We start from the raw sequence: 17,920 nt of genomic DNA, 5'->3' as shown, positions 1-17,920 counted from the left end.
TCACCCCACGGTGCCTGGCTGCTGCCCGAAGGAGAGGCGAGGCGGGTGCAGCATGCACACAGCTAGGTTTATTGCTTGGCTGGACCGCACCGCAGCCAGCACAGGTGCCATGGCCAGTACATGCCCACAGTGCAGCCACTGCCACCTCCCAGTGCCAGCAGGCTGCACTGTTACAGGGACAGCCTGAAGCTCAATAAATATGCACTCTGCAGTGGCATCCCACTCTGGTGTGGGCTGTGTCAACAGGCAGTAGCTCCCCACCAGCCCAGCACAGGATGGCACCCAGCGCTCAGCCACCGCAGCTCCCATGCTCCTACACCCTGGCCACCAAACCATGCCCTGGCCAGACCCTGTGGCCACTGCTAGCCCCAGCTCAGCCCTGTCCCCCCTTGTGTCGCCACCCCCCGCCTCCCGCCCCATATGCCAGCAGCCCTGTGCTGCCCACCCCGCAGCCATCTCACACCTTCCCCACTCCCCGCTGCCGACGTCGCCATCCCTCCTCCCCGCACGGAGCCGCTGAGCCCATGGCCTCCCCAGGCGCAGCCCCACGGCCACACTGTGCACCATGTCCAGCCCCACACGGACACCCCTGGGTAGCAATGGGCAGCCCGGTGCCGCCCTGCCGGGATGCACCCTCCCAGACGGGACTGCTCTGTGTCCCCACGTGTGACATCCTGGCACGAGCTGGTGGGTGCCCTCTCTGCCCAGCCCCGACGTTACACTACGGTTAGAAGCAGGAAGAGCTCTTGGAGCAGCTGCACGTCCATCCTCATCCTCACTGCCCCGGCAGCTCTCAGACCTCCCTGCAGGGCACAAGAAAGAAAGAGGCTTGGTCAGCATGAGGCCTGGTGCATGGCATGTAGAGGGGATGGGCTGCACATACGAGGCCGTCAGCGTGGAGTTGAGGAGCAGTGTGGTCCGTATTCGGTAGAGCTGTGCCAGCGTCAGCTTGCGGTGCTGCGCTGATGAGGAGTCTGAGAGCGTGCGGTGGGCAGGGGGCTGAGGGCTGTGGCCGGGCTGGCCCAGGGTGGGTCCAGGGGTCTCCATGGGCTCCTCCGGCTCTGAGAGCTCTGAAGTGGAGTCACCACTACTGCTGCTGCCGGCGCCGGGGGCCAGGTGCTCCGGGGAATGGCTAGTCCGCTGGAGCAATGGGGGAGCAGGGGGGGCCATGCATAGGTCAGACAGGCTCCGGCTCTGGTTAAGTGGGGTAGGGGGCCCGGCCAGCAGTTGAAGCAGGCTGGCCTCTGATTTGGACTTGAGCACTCGGGCCTTGCAGGGCAGGAGCTGCACAGGCGTCCGACGGCGCAGCCGGGGCGAGGGGGGCTGTGGGGCCAGAGCTTCTGGTCCCTCCTCAGCCCCTACGTCCTGCTGCCGGGGAAAGTCCCGTGGTGAGGCGGGTGAGAGTGTGCCGTAGGCGCTGTCAATGGACGCCGAGCAGAAGCTGCCAGGCTGCGTGGTGACGCTGGGAGGCAGGGGCAGGCTGCCCAAGGGCAGCTCGTGGGTTGGGGTGCTGCCAGAGGTGCCGGTGGCGGTGCTGACGGAGGTACCGGTGCTGACAGAGGTGCTGTCTGATGGTGAACCGAATGGCCCCACATCTGAGTCTGGGGAGGAGAGCTCATCGCCGCCGTCCACCACTACCACTGAGATGGTCTCGGTGGAGCCGTCTGAGGGGCTGCGGGAGAGGGGAAGGTGAGGAGGGGGCTGCACTGCACAAGTGGTCACAGTGTCCCTGTCCCCCTCATACCACTGCTGGGAGTCCAGGCTGGTGCTGCTGCGGCGCAGCACCGTGGGCGAGCTGGCGGTTGAGGTGCTGCTCTCACCGTCCTCCTCATCTTCCTCCTCTTCCTGCAGGCGCCGGCACTGCCCACGCTGCTGCTCCTGCAGCCGCAGCCGCTGCAGCAAGTTCTGGGGATGGCAGGTGTCAGGGAGCTGTGGGCACGAGAGCCCCACGTCCTCCCCACACAGTGTCTTCACCTGTGCATTGTGCAGTGCCTCGACCCAGCTGCGGCACAGCGACTGCCCACTGGCCTGGAAGGTGTAGGCAGCCACGGCGCTGCCAAACTCATTCAGGTAGATGAGGAGGAAGGAGCCTGCGAATGAGGGGCTGTGAGGCTTGGACTTCCAGTGTCTTCCTGGGGTGCAACCCTCCGCCCTGGTGCCACTCACCTGGGTCCTTCAGCTCCCGGCAGATGACTTTGTCCACCAGCAAGGGCTGTCGGATCACCTTGGTGCGCTCAGCCTTCTTGACGGGCTTGGTGATGAGGAAGAGGTCGGTGAAGAGGAAGCAGTAGACGTCCATCTGTGGGGGTGAGAGCAGCGCCGTGGGTGCCAGCCTGCACACGAGGGATGAGCTCCCCATGCCCCCCATCCTCACCTTGCTGTCTTTACCTTCCCGCATCTTCAGGCTGCCTTCGAGCAGAAGCTGCCGGGTGTCATCTGGGGAGGTGCCGGGCATGGGGGCCGTCAGGTCCAACCGCAGGAACTCCTTCAGCAGCTGCGGGGAGCCAGGGAGGTCAGCACAGGTCAGGACACAGCACCGCATGCAGCTGCGCCTTCCCCAGCCTACCTTGTCCACCTCGTCCGTGCTGCCCTCCACCACCTCATAGGCATCGATGCGGCTGAGGATGGCAGCCAGGCGCTGCTGCTCCTGCCGCTGGCGCATCCGTGAGTTGACGTGGTTGATGAAGTGCTCCACAGAGCCGATCTGCAGCACAGGCACAGAGGTGAGAGGCTGGGTTGCCCACCTGCCCGCGTCCCCGCGCCGTGCCCCTTACCATGGTGAGGATGGCATCACGGGTGCGCGCATCATCCGTCTTCTTCAGCACGGACTTGAGGAGCAGTGGGTACTTGGTGAGGCGCTGGTGTGGCTTCACCAGCATGTCGCTGAGCTTCAGGCGGCTGCACTGCTTGTGTTTCTCGGCCCACTGCAACATGCAGATGTCAGCTCCAGCTGCAGCCCCAGCCCCAGCCCCGCCGCTCCCCCCTTACCGTCACGTAGGCACGGAAGAGCTCGCTGTCGCGCAGCAGATTGCGCATGTACTCCATGCAACCCTCCTCCTCCATGCAGTACTGGATATAGGGCTTGAAGAGAGTTCCAAACTGCGGGCAATACGGAGGTGTCACTGCAGGGCACAGCCTGGCACAGCCCATGGTGCAGCACAGGGTTGGCACTCACCGTCTTGAAGCCCTTGAGGAAGTCCATGGGGTCAAGCAGCACCTTGGTCCGGCGGGCCTTGTCCAGCACCGGGGCCATGACGCTGCTCCACAGGCTGCGGTGCAGCTGGATGATCTCCCCAATATTGCCAAACAGGCGCTCAGCATCCACCTACGGAGGGAGGCGGGGAGCCGCCGTGGGTCACATCCCCATGCACCCACCATGCTGGGGGACCCCTGCTGTGCACCACACTGCTGTTCCCCCAGACCCCACAGCACAGCCCCTACATACACAGCGCACTCACCTCACACAGCAGCCCTGACTCCTGAAGGTTCAGCAGGCAACAGAGGAAGAGCTGTGGGGACAGAGCAGGAGCTCGTGGGGCAGGAGCCATGGTATGGGGGAGACCTGTGGTTGAGTAACATGGGCCATAGGCACTCACGTCAGTGATGACCTTTAGCTTTCGGATGTAGGTGGCCTCAGTGTGCAGCAGCTCCCAGATGGCTTCCTGCTGGTGGCACTGCCGGCGCGTCAGGGCCTGCAGGACCAAGCGTCAGTGTTTCACCATCCAAAGAGTGCGGCCAGCACTGCCATCAACCCCAGCCCTACCTCCGTGCCCTCAATGATTTGCTGCCAGCTGTCCTCTAGCACCAGGCTGCTGTCGTCCCCATCCTCCTCCCAGGAGTCCTGGTCGAAGCGGAGCTGCGGTGGTAGTTTGGGCAGCCCGAAGCTGCTGTAGGTGTGCAGCTTGCTCTCCAGCTGCTCCATCTTGTCCACCTCCTGCTGGAAGGCATGAGCAGATGGGCTGAGGACAGTGGCTGAGTGCCACAGTTCTGCTGGCCCTGCCCATGGATCCGGGCACAGCCATGCAGGACCTCAACCCACCACCACCCCAGCACAGCACCACGACTCCCGCACCCCTCCCCTGCCCACCTACCCGCCCAAAGGGGCCAGTGCTGGCGCCGGAGCTGAAGAAGCCACTGAAGCGGCTGGCAGCACGGTTCTTCCAGGTGTCAGTGCCATTGGTGGGCAGAGAGCCACTGCCATGCAGGGATGGCTCAGGGCTGGGGATGCTGGCGTCCCCCAGGAACTCCGTCATGTTCTTCCGCCGCCTGCCCGGAGCCTGCACGGATACGGTCGGTGCTGCAGGTCAGCACCAGCCCTGCACACTTCACAGTGCCGGGACAGCCCCCGAAAGCCATGCTCTGCCCCTGCTGATGTGTCCCCCACACCCTATAGCCGGTCCCTTTCTAGGGTGTGCAGAGCCAGGCCCCCACGGGACATGAGCTCGCTGCGCCCGCACCCGCACTGACCTGCGTACCTGCATCCTGCATACAGGGGGCCAAGTGCACCGGTCCTGTGCCCACACCCCGTGGCAGAGGGGCACCGCGGCTCAGCGCATCCCACAGGGTGCAGCACCCCGAGCCCCACACCGCCCAGCCGTGCTCTGAACTTGAACCGCAGAGCCAGGCAGCTCTGGCTGTGCTCCTCTGAACAAAAGGAGGTGGGGCCAGCACAGAAAACCTAATTTCCCTCCTCGCCAGATAAGCTAAACAGACCCGAACAATTCGCTGGCAAAGATCAAAGCCCACCATCCCGCAGCGGAGCTGGGTCCCGGCCACACAGCACCCGCCTGCCTGGGCACTCGGCTCATGCCACGCTCATGCATCCTCACAACCCCATGCCAAGGCCACACCACGACATGGCTGCTGCCCTCTCCTCACCTGGTACAAAGTGCAGCACGGCCATCGCGTGGCAGAGAGAGACCTACCGTCCCCAAGCCGTGACAGCACCATATGCCCTGAAGAATCTATACTTTGCCCCAGCACGGCCTCATAGCTCACCATGCCACGGTGTCCCCAGGCGCCCTGGCCCACGCTGGCCCCGCCGGCCTGGTTTGGCTCTGCTCCCACCTGCCCTCGGGGACCCGGCTGTGGAGGTGGCCCTGTGACCGCCATCCCTTCTGCCCCACCAGCGCAGTGCCGGTCCCACTGCCAGGCATCGTACTGCCGGACGCGGGCAGCCACCAGCCCCGGCCACATAGCCAGCTTGGCACACTCAGGGGCTTCTGGCACAGAGAGCTAAGAGCTGCTGTCCCCACGCTGGGATCCCCAGAGCCAAATTCTGGGGAGCAGGAGCTGCGTGACCACACGAGTGTGGCATCTGCTCCCACGGGGAGTGGCAGCAGGTCCGGCCCCACAGCTTATCTGGTGCCAGGGTCCACAGGGCAGGACTGAGCTGCACACAGCAGCTGACAGGTGCCAAGGCGAGGAGGGACAGTGGCCACATCCTGGCCGGGAGTGCAGCCAGGGCGAGCCCTGGGGTCTGCGTAGCAGCTCACAGCCATGGGGCCCTGGGGCGTGGAGCTTTGCTTTGCTCAAGTACCAGCCCATACGTGGCACAGCTGCAGGGCTGCCAGCTGAGCCGCCACGCCTGGCGCAGGGCACTGCCCACACTGCAATGTGGCACCGCTGGCACAGCACAGCACTGCTGGGAGCTGAGCCCGTTCTCAAGGCTTCCAGGGGGTTTGCACCCCACTGCATGAGGCCAACCAGGAGACACCCTACTGCTGTAGTGTGCCCCCACCCTCCCGGATACACGAGGCACGGAGTGCTGCAGGTACTCACCAGGATGTCAGTGCCCTCCCTACGGCCCGGCCCTGGCTCCAGCCCTGTCCCAAGGAGTGCAGCGGTGCTGGCGGGGCGCAGGATGGGCAGGCTGGCTGAGCGTGCATCCCGTGCCGCCTGCTCCACCTTCAGCTCGTCCCCAGGCTTGGCTACGAGAGCACAGAGCTGTCAGAGCCCCCTGCCCCGTGGTGCCTGGGTTGGCCTTACATTTGTCCCCCTCCACACCTTTCACCCGCAGGTAGTGTCCCCCAAAGCGATACGCCTCAAACTGGAGGGAGAGTGGTGTGTTAGACTGGTCCAGGTAGATGTCCACCTTGCTGTGCTCAATCGCCCTCCTCTCAAAGACCGGCAGCAGCACGTCCCTGTGGGATACCATGCCTATGGGTCCTGTGGGGTCTCCGTGCCCATCAGGGCTGTGCCTGGCACAGGCACGCTCACCCCAGGGACTTCTTCTTCATGGCCGGCACGATCTCCGCCTCGATGTCAACATTCAGGTCGAATTTGAGGGTGAAGCACTCCTTGCTGGGGTCCTGCAGGAGACACACAGCTCACAAAGGGCTCCCACCCACCTTGGATGTGGCCACAGCATAACCACACGGCAGAGCCCCAGAGAGGGGATGGTGCCTTACATCCGTGTGCCTGCGCCGAGCCTTCTTCTTGGGCAGCTTCAGTGCCGAGCTTCTCCTGTCCCTGCAGGCATGGGCAGAGTGAGCCCGCTCTCTCCCACAAACTGCAGAAGGGGCTGGGACATGCACTCACCCTCTCCCGTCCGCCTGTCCCTCGTCGTCATCCTCCATGTCGGAGGCAGGGCTGGTGCGCGGTGGGCAGGAGCGTGTGGACACGTTGCGAGCCAGGATGGAGCCTGTCAATGACCATTGGGGCCAGGCTGTGCTGAACCCGCTGGCCCCGCTGTGTCCCACCGAGAGCCCAGAGTGCAGCCAGCCCGGCTTACCTGGTGGGGGCAGGTCGAAGCGGATGTGCCCATCGAAGTGCATGGTGTCGTGCAGGTGCCCGTCGCAGGCCTCACACAGGCTGAGCGGGCTGCTGCAGTTCAGCTGCTGGCACTCGGCGTGGTGGCATACCTGTGGGGTGCAGCTGTGGGCTGGGACAGGACAGCAGCGGGACCCCCTCACCCCCTGTGGGCTGTGCTGAGCCCCCTCACCATCACCACTGCACTGCACAGAGACCCTCAGAGCCTTGGGACTGCAGCAGGAGGGCTGCACACAGCTGGGCATGGAGGGAGAGAGGGCACTGGAGGCGCTGGGGGCACCTGGCCCCCACTCGCCCATTCCTGATGTCCCATGCTGGGCTGAGGGTGCACCAGGACCTGCTGTGCTCTCAGGGGTCTGCAGGGCCACTCCAGAGCCCTTTTGTGTTTGCGAGATCAGTGTCCCCACGGCAGGACGGAGGAAGCAAGTGTCTGCAGCAAAACAATGCTCGCAAGCCGATGCATTTCCTCCGATTGTGCGCCCAGCCTCAGCCTCGGCCGGGCATTCACAGGCATTTATTTTTAAACCCCTGGCCAGCCCCAGTGCGGTGCACAGCCCGTGACCCTTTGCTGGGGGCTGTGCCAGGGGTTCGGGTGCTGCCGGGGGCAGTCAGCCCACACCCGAGGTACGTCCCCATCTGGCGGTGCCCCACGGCCACCCCACGAGCACAAAGGCTGCGGAGCGGCATCCCGGGAGCGCGGGCCCCGCTGTGTGGCAGAGGAAGCGCCGGTGCACCCCGAGCCGCCCCCGCTTCCTGCCCTCCTTCCTCCCGGCGCTGCTGAGGTCAATGCTGACGCGGCCCACCACCCGCGCTCCCCAATGGGGCCACTTACCCCCAGCACCGCACTGCCTTCAACGTGCCCGGCTGCCCCCACTGCAGGGATGCCGAGGGAAACCCAAACCCATAGGCAGAGCCCGGGGCTGCAGGGTGGAAGCACCGCAGCCATACTGCTCACCAACCTGCCTTCCTGCACGTCCCCGCTTGGCCCCATCTGGCCGTCCAACACGGGATGGCTCCCGGCCGCTTGCTCCCAGTGGTGCTGGCACGAGGCCGCAGCCTGGTGCCACGTGTGTCCCGCGCTGTGTTTACCCAGCAGCTCCACCCGTGCAAACACGGCACGCCACGCCTGCAGCCGCGCTGCACACCTGCCTGCCCGCCTCGCCTCCCCCATGCCTGATCCCTGCTCTGCCCACACCACGCTCCCCTCCCCAGGCAGATGCCTGCCCCACTCCCTGCACTGCAGGGTCTGAGGTGCTGGGGGGCTGAGGGAACAGCCCGGCTCTGGAAGGAGCTGGAGAGCAGAGCCTTCCCGAAACCCGCACTCTTTGAAAGGTCACCGCTTCGTTATTTCCTCCCTGATGCTCTCAAAAGGCAGCGGGTGCCTCGTTCCAAAAAACAGAGCTCATCTGCTCACCATAAAAGCCTGCGCTGGTGCTGCCAGGCCTCCAGGGCCCAACTACCATCGCTCTTGTTGCCGGAGCAATCGTCCTGCGCTGCCCTTCCCACCGAGGCCGGGGGCATCGCACCGCACGGCTGAGCACTGCACACCCTCCCCACCTGCGCGGCCTCGGCGCACTGAGCAGGAACCCGGCACTCACCAGGAGCAGAGCAGCAGCACGGCACCGGCAGCGAGGACAGCCCGGAGCGAGCCAGCAGGTCGAGCAGCCAGAGATAAGGGGCCCTAAATCCACTCCGGCTTTACATTAGCGATCAACAAGATTAGGAGAGGTGGCATGGGCGCTTCCAGCCGCAGGCTCTACTTAATTCCCTGCTCTTCCCAGCCTGATCACAGCGCTCCCGTCCCCCCGCATGCCTCAATGGACGCGGGTATGAACGCAGCTGCTCCTGGAGGGGCCCTGTGTAGCTCTGCTGCCAAGCCCCGGTGCGCAGCAGAGAGCTGCAGCTGAGGTTCCCTCCCTCCTGGGCACAGCCGCGCTGCCTGTGCTGGCTTGCCGAGCGGTGCTCCCACCGGGAACAGGACAGACGGGCTCAATGAGATTAGCCTGAATTACAGCAGGTGGGGAAACAGGGAAGCTGCTGCCACGCAGTTAAATCCCAGCCACGCACGAGCCTGCAGGCATACATGGGCAGCGGGACCGCGATGCTGCCAAGGGATGTGTGCCATACACAGCTCCCACCGTGTGGGGAAGTGGCTGCAGCCCTTCCCTGCTACCTAGCCACATCCTACCGGCCCAGGGCTTTCTGCCCCATGGCTGCCTGCCAGCCAGCTGCACCAACCGGTTCTACCGGCACCAGAGCATTGGAGCCAGGGCGAGCCCACGGGAGCCTCCACCTGCCCAGATCTGCACCAATACCACATGCTTACTGCCTTCCTGATGGCACAGCCCGAGCTGAAAGCCGCAGTGCCGGCACCCCATGACCTACCTTGGCCGCCCTCCTCTTGTCGGTACAGTCGGGATTCTGGCAACGCAGCCCCTGCTCCTCTGCTGGGCGCTGCTCATCTGCAGGAGAGAGCTGGGGTTAGCGCTGGGTGCACACATGGGGCCCTGCAACCCCACGCCCAACCCTGCCCCACTGCTCTTGCCCCATGGCCCCTGCAGGAGGACAGGTCCCTGACAGTGAGCGCCCAGCTTTTGGGCAGAAGGCAGAGAGCAGAGGCTGCCAACTTCCTGCCCCGGTGAGCAGCAGCAGCACCCAGTGATGCACCGAACCTCACGTCCCCATGCCGAATCCAGCGCTGTGGCTCCAGCTTTTCCAGCAGAGAAGAGCAGAATGCACCTGCAGCACTGGGACCAGCTGCCTCCTGCTCCCTGTCACAAAGTGCCGGGGCCACTCTGGGCACATGCTGCCCATAGAAGGGGTCCCACAGCTGCCCCAGACACGGGGCTGAGCAAGGCCAGGACTGCCCACGGCTGGGAGAGGGGCTGGGAGCTGCCCCTGGGATGGGGACGGCAGCCCTGAGTGCTGCCAGCGATGATGCACAGTGCGCTCCCCCAGCTCCCACTGCTGCAAACACAGGAACAGGCCCAAAGCCCCAAACCTGCCCTAATATGGAGATTTATTTCCCAACGGGTAGCAGAGCTGGGATGGCCACAGCAGAGAGCAGGGCCTGGGGGCATCATCCTGCATTCACTGCCAGGAGAGGCACCGGCCGAGGGCAGTGCCAGCAGTGCTAAATCTGCTCCTCGCCAGCCCCAAAGGGGCTTACGGTCTGCTTTAAGCTCTAACAGTTAAATCGGCCTTGAGGACAAATCCTATTTTGAAAGCTTTTGTTATGTGTCGTGCCTAATAGTTTAAAAATAACAGACTCCAGGCAGCTCACGGCACACCAGCGGGCACCAGGGCTGAAGTGAGAGCTCTCCTGTGGGGCAGCGTGCGGGCTGTGCTCACACCGGCCCAGGGCACCTCCGTGAGGACCCCCATGGGCACCCCTGGGTGCAGTGCCCATGGGAGAGAGCCAGGAGTGCGGCTGCCGGGGGGCCCCGCTGCCCACACGCCAGCCCCACACCGCAGCAGCACAATGGGCACTCTGTCCCCACCGCCGCCCCGCAGCGCCCGCCAGGCTGCTTGGCCCCTCCACCACCATCATTTCACTTGACCTATTATGAATAATAACAGAAACAAATCAGAAATTCTTTCAGGCCGCCGAAGGGAAGTTTTCCCAACTCACCAAAACCACGGGGACGGTGACAGCAGCCCCCTGCCCTGCTGCCCCACACCAGGTCACGCTGCAAACTGCCATGGCCCTTCCCCAACACCACCACCGGCAGCAGGGGCTCACACACACACGCGCACACACACCAGGACCTCACAACCTGCATGCCAGCCACAGTGCACCAGGCAGGCAGCTCTCCAGGTGCTCCCCAGCTGCACCGCGGCATCCCCGCTCCCAGCCCTGCCGCAGCCTCCCTGCGCACAGCGGTGCCTCTGTCTCTGTGCAGGGTTTTTGCCACGCCACCGCCCTCCAGCCCCACCACGTACCCGCCAGCTGCTCGCTGATGTCCAGGCTGGAGCTCCAGGAGAAGCGCTCCACCGCCCCGTACTCCATGCCCGCCAGCGCAGGGGGCAGAGCCCCCAGCTCGTACGCACCCCGCTTCTTCCAGTACAGAAACATCGTGCGGCCACAACGCGGCACCTGCCCTCACCATGGGGCACCCAGGGGGCTGCCTCGGCCGAGCCGTGCCCACACCGGTGGGACTGGCCAGGGGGCCCGGCTCCGGCTTTAAGAGCAGGTCCCGCTCTCTGGACAAGCACAGCATTCATCCCGCGAGCCGGGAGCGCTGGGGTGGCGGAGGGTGCTGCTGGAGGCTGCCCAATGCCCCGCGCACAGGGCGCACAAAGGGCCTTTCTTCAGCCTCCTACAGACATTGCACAAATTTCACTTTCCGCCGTCTATGAAAGAAATTTCGGCCGGGGAGACAAGACACGCTTGTGATTGAAATAATCGGCATGAAGAGCGCGGCTGTTCGGCAGCTCCGGCGGCACAGGGCCGGGGAGGGAATGCTGCGGGAGTTGGGGGCTGAGCGCTGCGGGGAGGACGGGCACAGCACTGAGGACAGCACGGGGGTGGGCGCGTTGCCCCGCGGCACCAGCACAGCTCCGGCTCCGGACCCTCACCCTGCGCTCAGCACTCGGCTGCAGTTCATGCATTGAGATCGTGGCACAACTTTGCAGCAGCTCTCCCTGGCTCACACAATGGAATTTTCTCCCTACATCTGAGCTCCTAACAAGGTCCCGGGTTTGGAACCTGCGCACCGTTCTGCTCCACACAGGAGCTCCGGTGGCGGCAGTGCTGAGCTGGGACAGCCAGTAGCCGCGTGCCCCGGCTCCCCTGCGAGGCACAGAAGGTGACAGGGAGGAGCCGGGCCGAGGCTGAGCCCCCCTACCTGACTGCCCTTGGGACAGCCCTGCAACAGCGGCACAGCCCTCCCAGCGCTCCCTCCTGGCCTCCTGCCCCAGACTCACTACCACAGCTTTGTCTCTGTGAAGCCACGTTTTCTGCACACCAGCTTGGCCGCCAAAGAGAGCCGAACCCCCACCCGTGAAACCATCCATACTTGCTGGCAGCGGCCACTGCTGACGGGACAGCAGCACCCCGGGATGCGCTCGGCCAGGATCGGGTGTTTGCGGTGCTGAGCCCAACAGGAGGGGATCTCGTCAGCACTGAAACAGCTCTGCCCACCCGTCCCAAGGAATGAGCTCCAGCCTCATTGTTTCCTTGCTGGCAAGCTCCCCCAGCGCTGCTGGCGGTGACGCAGCACACGTGCGTGGAGACGGAGAGTTTCGTTTTTCTCCTTTCCACCACCAGGCAGCTGAGATCCGCGCTGGGCAAAGCTCCCTAAAACGGGACAATCTGCGCGGAAAGATCAGGCGAAGGCAATTCCTGCCCCAGCTTCATCAGCACCAACACCGCCCGCGGCCATCACCGCACTGCGCGCAGCTCCGCCGCCTCCGGGACCCTTCGCCAGGAGCGGACGAAGGCAAAAGCCGCTCCTGAGCTTTCGGGGTGGGGAAAGCAGACGGCGGCCACGGCCCCACAGGCGGGCAGAGCTCCTCCGCCCCCAACCCCCGCTCACGTGCTGGGGGGTGGAGGAGGGGCAGCGCGTGCCCGAACCCGGCAGAGGATGAGCGAACCTCAGGGCAGAACCAGGGGGGGGGCAGGATCGGGGGGGAGCAGGACCCGGAGGGGAGAGGGGCAGGACCCGGGGGGTCGGGCCCTCCCAGCGGGCGCCCCGCAGCCGCCCCTCCCTCCGCACACCCGGAACGGCCTCGGCCGGACGCCGCCCCGCGCCCCCCGCGCACTCACGCGTCCCCAGGCGAAGGCTGAGGCGGCTGCGGGGACGGACCCGCGCCTGGGCGCAGCGCTCATCGCTCCGCGCGGTGCCGACACCGCGCCGCGCTCCGCACCGCCGCCCCCCGCCCGCAGCAGCCCCGCAGCGGGAGGCTCCGCCCCGGCCCGGCCCCGTCTCACCTTTCCCGGTGCCCCCCCGCCCGCCGCACAGATGGCCCCGTATTTATTTTCGCCACCGTGCCGGCCGGGCCTTCCCCGCGCCGCCGGAGCCGACCATATGGCGGAATTAGGGCCGGATTAAGTTAAAGCTTTAACTCTTCGCCGCGCGGAGCTCCGTCGGTGCGTTGGCTTCCGTTTTTTCATTGGGGTTCACACTGTTGCCCCACGCAACACATCCCTCTCCACATCCATTCCTCTACCCACACCACAGTTTTCTACAACAGGATACGTGCACTTGCACTCGAGGCTTTTAAGCCCAATCCATCCCTCCACCTTCCCCAAAGCATCACTGCTTCTGCTGCATCACCACCCCACCTGCAGTCTGAGCAAAGAGGCACCGAGCTCACCAAAAACTCAGGAGAAAACGGGCAAGAGAAAGACCAGCATACACTCTTAAAACCACGAGTAAAGCAGACCTAAGGCTGTGAAGTTAGGCTCACACCCACCTGCCGCAGGGGCTCACACTCCTCTGAGCTCCAGCACTGCTTCAGCCAGGAGCACGACTGCTTTAATTAAGAGCTTCTGCCAATCACCCATGGGTTGCATGAGCCACATCCATGTCACTGCAGGCTTTGGAAGGCATTCAAACCAAACCAACGTTTTCAACTCATTTATTACAAAACACCAAAATACATACTGAAAATATAAAATACTGTTAAAAATGATGTTTTAGTATCTACAGATCAGCCGCTTGCTTGGGATCTCCTGCAGCTGTGGACCCCAGGCCTCCTGCCATACAAAACAAATCCTGCACTCCAAAGTCCAAAGGCTTCAAGTGTAATCACACTGGAACGTGCATTCCCTCTTCTTGAAATGCTTCTTCTTTCTCAGCTTCCCAGACCCCAAAATGCTGTAGTTATACTCAGATGTGACATAAGGGATCTCTCCCTCAATTCCTTCCTGGAAAAACAAAACCAAAAAGTAGAACAACTTCACAGATCAGTGCCTTCAATTGAAGGCACCTCCCTTTAAAAATAGAGCAGCGTTTGGTGATGAATACAAGAAAGCTACCACTGAACAAACCCTATGTTGATATCTGAAAAGTATGAATGTTCTCTTGGTTGCTTCTGTGCATTAAGGGCAATTTCCCAGGATACAACATGCTAGTGTCCAGACAGCTCTGGACACGTGCAAGCCTCAAAGAAAGCAAAAATTTGCCAGCAAGATTAAACCTACACCAGTTTTTCCACCCTCCTCCCAGGCAACTCCTACCTGGCTCACAAAAATGCAGTTTGGAATAGCAATGTTTCCCAGCAGAAGGCAGTTCACTACTCTCAGCTTCTCAGGAGGCACGGGGGTCAGGATGTGATAGAGATGCTTCTCCATGTCAACCCCTCGGACAATTCCTGAAAAACACAGCGTTCAGCCAAAGCTGGCCCACACATTTTGTATAACCCACTCAGAATCTGCTTTGGGAAACGTGAACCTAATCCTACTTTTCCAGTTGTTTTTGGAAAGAGATGATAATTCCACCATTCTGCAACACAGCTCAAAATACAACACGTGAGAACACGGCTTAAGGTTTCCCAGCTTCACTCACCGAAGCCAAGGCAATCACAGATGGGTGTCTGTGTCAGCAGCACTGGCCCGGCAGTTTGGCATCTGATTTCATCCGGTATCCTGCAGAGCCCAACCCAGCTGGCATTCACTGCATACATGATGTTGGTAGGAGCAACATCGGTATGAATAACCCTGAGTGCAACAGCATTAAAAGGTACCTGAGGGGGAAGGAAAAGAACAAAAAGAAACACACTGTGTCAACAGCTCAGCATCGGTTTTGTGTACTTAACTTAACCTGAACTTGAACCCATCTAGAAAGCCACCAACCACATCTACAAATAGACATTACAGCAAACACAACAGTTTCAGCACTAACAGCAGAACACACAGAAGACGCGCCACAGTGTCTCCGTAACAAAAAACATTGTCTTTTAATTAAAAGCACCAATCAGCTGATTACCTTGGATTACAAAGCATTTTTTCCCCCACCTTCCAAAACACATTCACAGTACAGCTTTCAATTCCCAACAGCCAGACCCCCTGCAGCACCTGCCACCCCCTCCAGAAGGCCCACGTACCTGATACGGCACGAGGCTGTGCAGCGGAAGGACGGATGCCACATCTGGGGGCTGCAGCTGCCCCAAGTAACCCAGTATGGACATGTCACGTAAGATGCTGCTGTGCACTCGCCTGGAAAAAATAAACACAAAAAATCAAGAAGTGGAAGTTCTAATTGGAAGCTGCATTTGGTGTAGAAGTCTACATAATTAGCCGTAATTACTGGGAGTAGGGTAGGAAGGAACAAATAATCCCCTTTCTGTTCCTCACACCTTCCCCTACTCAAAAATAAAATGAAAATGCTGTCAACAATTTCCTCCAAAAACTTCAATCAAAACCCAAGCAAACTTGTCAAGAGAATAAACAGCCTCATGGGCTCTGACCAAATTAATGGGGCTCTGAAGGCTAACATGAAAGTTCTCTTCTATGCATTTACTACCAAGACTAAGCATACTTTTATCGAGCCAGCTAAGAACCACACAACGCTTATTTTCCACTTACGCTTCACCTGCAGCCCCAGCTCGAGGGAATTCAGGGTGGACGTAGAGCAGTTTATACTCAGGAGCTGACGCATCTTCCTCCCCTTCAGAGCACTTCCAGCCCTCTGCTGCACTCAGGTCCATCCGCTTGCCCTTGGCTTGCTGCTTGCCCTTGGTGTACAGCCCGGGAGCCAGGTGGACGTTCTCGGGGGTGAGCGGAGCCATGGCCTTCCAGTCGTACACATCCATCTGAACCACATGGGTGGGCGACAACAGCCGGATCATATCAGTCAGAAGCAGCAACCCCTCACCTTCAGGGAGCAGAGAATACACGGTTACTGTCGCTGAGAATACACGGTTAGTCTGAACGCTGTTACAGAAGACCAACAACAGCTTGCGTGGAGTGAGCTCTATTTTCACGCTCCCGACTCTGCAAAGTGAGGCGACACACTGTCAGGTTGTTACGCTCCCTCTGCACCACCCCTTCAGAATGGATTCATTGTGTTTACCTTTCACCCAGCCCATAGTGTTGATGACTAAAGGTACTTCCTTCCTGTAGGAGCTGAACACGTACTTCACCACATCGATGTATCTCTCTGTGTCCTGCTCACAGCTGGTCTGCCCATAGTACACCATCTTACGCGGCGTCCGTTGGTGCGTGAATGGTGGACCTGGAAACGAAAGCACATCTCTGGCACTCCCACTTATCTTCTCTCCGCTAACACACAGAGGAAAGACCAAGGGAGGAGAACAGCTCCACATTACTTATCAAGATTTGCACGTGGAGTTCAGATGCCCTCAGCAAGAGAACGTTTATGGCCTTTTATTCTCCATATGCACTTCTGCTACACGTAGCAACTTCCCCCAAAGTACACACAGCCCATACCCAAAAAGCACCTTCTGGGAACATCAGATGTTTCTGCCAACGACAGGAAGCAGCAAAGCACGTACCGAGAAACGGCTCCGTTACGTTACTTAAAGACACGCATCCAGGCGGCGTGAATTCAGTCTGCCCTATGTCACATTCCATGTACTCAACAGAGGGAAGGCTGCAGCGAAAGAAGCCCATACATTAGCACCCACTGAGAAGAAAAAGAACGCTGCTTTGAATACAGCAGAAGCAAAATGATTTTGTTCTGGGTCATCAAAATTAAACTGGACACAGTCAAACCACACTTGTGCAACATTCCCTCAAGTAAGGGAAGGGCTGAGACAAGGACTCAAAGGGCACTGCTACCCCGCACTGCAGACCTTGTGCTTATACTGCAATAGCTCTGTGCCCGTCCAGTCTTCAGGAAAGCAGTCAGAATGACAAATCAGAGGTGGTACCAATCAGTTTACCCTTCCTCTATGTTAACTGGGGCACTCTAAGAGCAGTAACTTAATGTTTATAAACTCTAACCTCTATGCTAAGCAGGCAACGGCCAAGACAAAAGGCACACCTTGCTCTGCCACGAATCTGCAGCGACAAAACCGTTTCTGGCAGTAAGCTTTCGCTCTCCCACAGTTCACACGCAGCATTTAAGGAGCTGCAGAGCGCGGGAGCACTCACTGGTTCAGCAGCAGGTTGATCAGGTATCTGTTAAACGTGGACTTGCCGATGCTCTTCGGACCGCACACCATGATGACCGGAACGCCTTCGTCTTCCACTAGCAGAGAACACAAAACACTGCAGGGCCCGCCGCCGAGCGCTCGGCTCGCAGCAGCACGCAGCCGGCCGGCACTCACCGCAGCAGACCCGCAGCAGCTCCTGCAGGGCGCACAGCGTGCTGTCGGACAGCAGCAGGCCCCGCTCGGGGCTGCAGGGCACGATGCCCACCGCCGCCAGCACCGCCGCCTCGGCCGTCACGTCGGGCTCGTCCTCGCGCCGCGCGGCGCGGCCGTCGGGGCGGCGCGGGGTCGGGCCGAGGCTCACCTGGGGCTCGAAGAGGCGGCAGAGCGGCGGCAGGCTGAGCAGGAAGCGCGTCGCGGCCGTGTCCAGGTGCTCCAGCAGCACCACGGCGCACTCGGGAGAGAACCGCGCCATCAGCTTCAGCCGCGCCTCTGCGGGAAGGCGGGAGAGGAGCGCGAAATGGCGGCGGCGGCCCGCGAAATGGCGGCGGCGGCCCCGCGCCCCCCCGGCGCCCCCAACTCACGGCGGCGGACGCGGCGGGCGCGCAGGGCGCGGCGGGCGGCGGTGCGGAGCTGCCGGGGGTCGGCGTGAGAAGCGCGGGCGGCGGGCAGCGCCTCCAGGGACAGCGCGCAGTGCGTGGGCGGCGACAGCAGCGGCAGCGGCGGCTGGTGCGGAGCCACGGCGAAGCCCAGCACCCGCACGGCGCCGTACAGACACGTGAGGCGGCACTTCCCGCTGAACGTCAGCGCCTGCGGAACGGCGGGGACGCGGCGGCGTCAGGCGGAGGCGGCGCGGCGGCGGCCGCGGGGTCGGGTCGGGTCGGGTCGGCGCACCTGCTGCGGGCCCAGGAGCAGCACGGCCGCGCCCTCCGCCGCCTCCACGGCCGCGAGCGCCGGCCCGCCCGGCGACACCATGCCGGCCCGCGCGAAGGAAGCGGCGAACTCCCGCCACGCGGCCTCGGCGCGGCCCTCCCCGGCAGCGCCGCGGTTCGGAGCCCGGCGGGAACGGCCGCGCCGCGCCGGCATGGCG

The 17,920-nt window shown here is 62.1% G+C and overlaps 2 protein-coding genes across 11 annotated transcripts; both read right to left on the bottom strand.

Moving 5' to 3' along the window:
• Positions 1–46: 46 nt before the first annotated feature.
• On the bottom strand, positions 47–12,722 carry PLEKHG5 (pleckstrin homology and RhoGEF domain containing G5). Of its 10 annotated transcripts, XM_010722704.4 has the most exons (22): positions 10,714–12,337; positions 9,157–9,233; positions 6,734–6,863; positions 6,541–6,643; positions 6,411–6,471; positions 6,220–6,311; positions 6,007–6,143; positions 5,782–5,930; positions 4,092–4,277; positions 3,764–3,934; positions 3,597–3,692; positions 3,459–3,509; positions 3,176–3,325; positions 2,989–3,099; positions 2,775–2,924; positions 2,567–2,704; positions 2,375–2,494; positions 2,167–2,299; positions 1,975–2,090; positions 1,745–1,905; positions 884–1,672; positions 47–803 (listed from the first exon to the last, which is right to left on the bottom strand). In XM_010722704.4, the coding sequence occupies exons 1-22, from the start codon at positions 10,844–10,846 to the stop codon at positions 794–796; spliced, it is 3,264 nt and encodes a 1,087-aa protein (XP_010721006.2). In that variant the 5' UTR covers positions 10,847–12,337; the 3' UTR covers positions 47–793. The 10 variants fall into 10 exon arrangements, with proteins under 10 accessions (XP_010721006.2, XP_085098399.1, XP_085098397.1 ...); XM_085242273.1 differs by lacking the exon at positions 10,714–12,337 and adding an exon at positions 12,704–12,722 and having other exon boundaries at positions 1,745–2,090; XM_085242271.1 differs by lacking the exon at positions 10,714–12,337 and adding an exon at positions 12,539–12,695 and having other exon boundaries at positions 1,745–2,090.
• Positions 12,723–13,337: 615 nt separating this feature from the next.
• NOL9 (nucleolar protein 9) lies at positions 13,338–17,916 on the bottom strand. The gene is made up of 11 exons (XM_085242283.1): positions 17,725–17,916; positions 17,415–17,640; positions 17,008–17,322; positions 16,832–16,928; positions 16,231–16,328; positions 15,789–15,950; positions 15,302–15,590; positions 14,821–14,932; positions 14,283–14,460; positions 13,955–14,088; positions 13,338–13,642 (listed from the first exon to the last, which is right to left on the bottom strand). Exons 1-11 carry the CDS (start codon positions 17,914–17,916, stop codon positions 13,514–13,516), a joined length of 1,932 nt encoding a protein of 643 aa, XP_085098409.1. The 3' UTR covers positions 13,338–13,513.
• Between the last annotated feature and the right edge of the window lie 4 nt (positions 17,917–17,920).

Source organism: Meleagris gallopavo, chromosome 23, assembly GCF_905368555.1.
Source record: "Meleagris gallopavo chromosome 23, MGAL_WU_HG_1.1, whole genome shotgun sequence".
Taxonomy (NCBI): Eukaryota; Metazoa; Chordata; class Aves; order Galliformes; family Phasianidae; genus Meleagris; species Meleagris gallopavo.
The sequence above is the reverse complement of the archived record's forward strand: the minus strand, read 5'-3'. Positions and strand labels throughout refer to the sequence as shown.

What these genes read in the sequence shown, in the direction of transcription:
- PLEKHG5 (XM_085242267.1), bottom strand. Translation starts at nt 7,942, where the DNA reads ATGGGGGAGGCGAGGCGGGCAGGCAGGTGTGCAGCGCGGCTGCAGGCG. An exon ending in GGACAGGCGGACGGGAGAGG is followed by an intron (nt 6,472 to 6,540) that starts GTGAGTGCATGT and finishes CCATGCCTGCAG; the next exon opens with GGACAGGAGAAGCTCGGCAC. An exon ending in AGCCTGGACTCCCAGCAGTG is followed by an intron (nt 1,673 to 1,744) that starts GTATGAGGGGGA and finishes CCTCTCCCGCAG; the next exon opens with CCCCTCAGACGGCTCCACCG.
- NOL9 (XM_085242283.1), bottom strand. Translation starts at nt 17,916, where the DNA reads ATGCCGGCGCGGCGCGGCCGTTCCCGCCGGGCTCCGAACCGCGGCGCT. An exon ending in CACTATGGGCTGGGTGAAAG is followed by an intron (nt 15,591 to 15,788) that starts GTAAACACAATG and finishes TGCTCCCTGAAG; the next exon opens with GTGAGGGGTTGCTGCTTCTG. An exon ending in CTGTGATTGCCTTGGCTTCG is followed by an intron (nt 14,089 to 14,282) that starts GTGAGTGAAGCT and finishes TGTGTTTTTCAG; the next exon opens with GAATTGTCCGAGGGGTTGAC.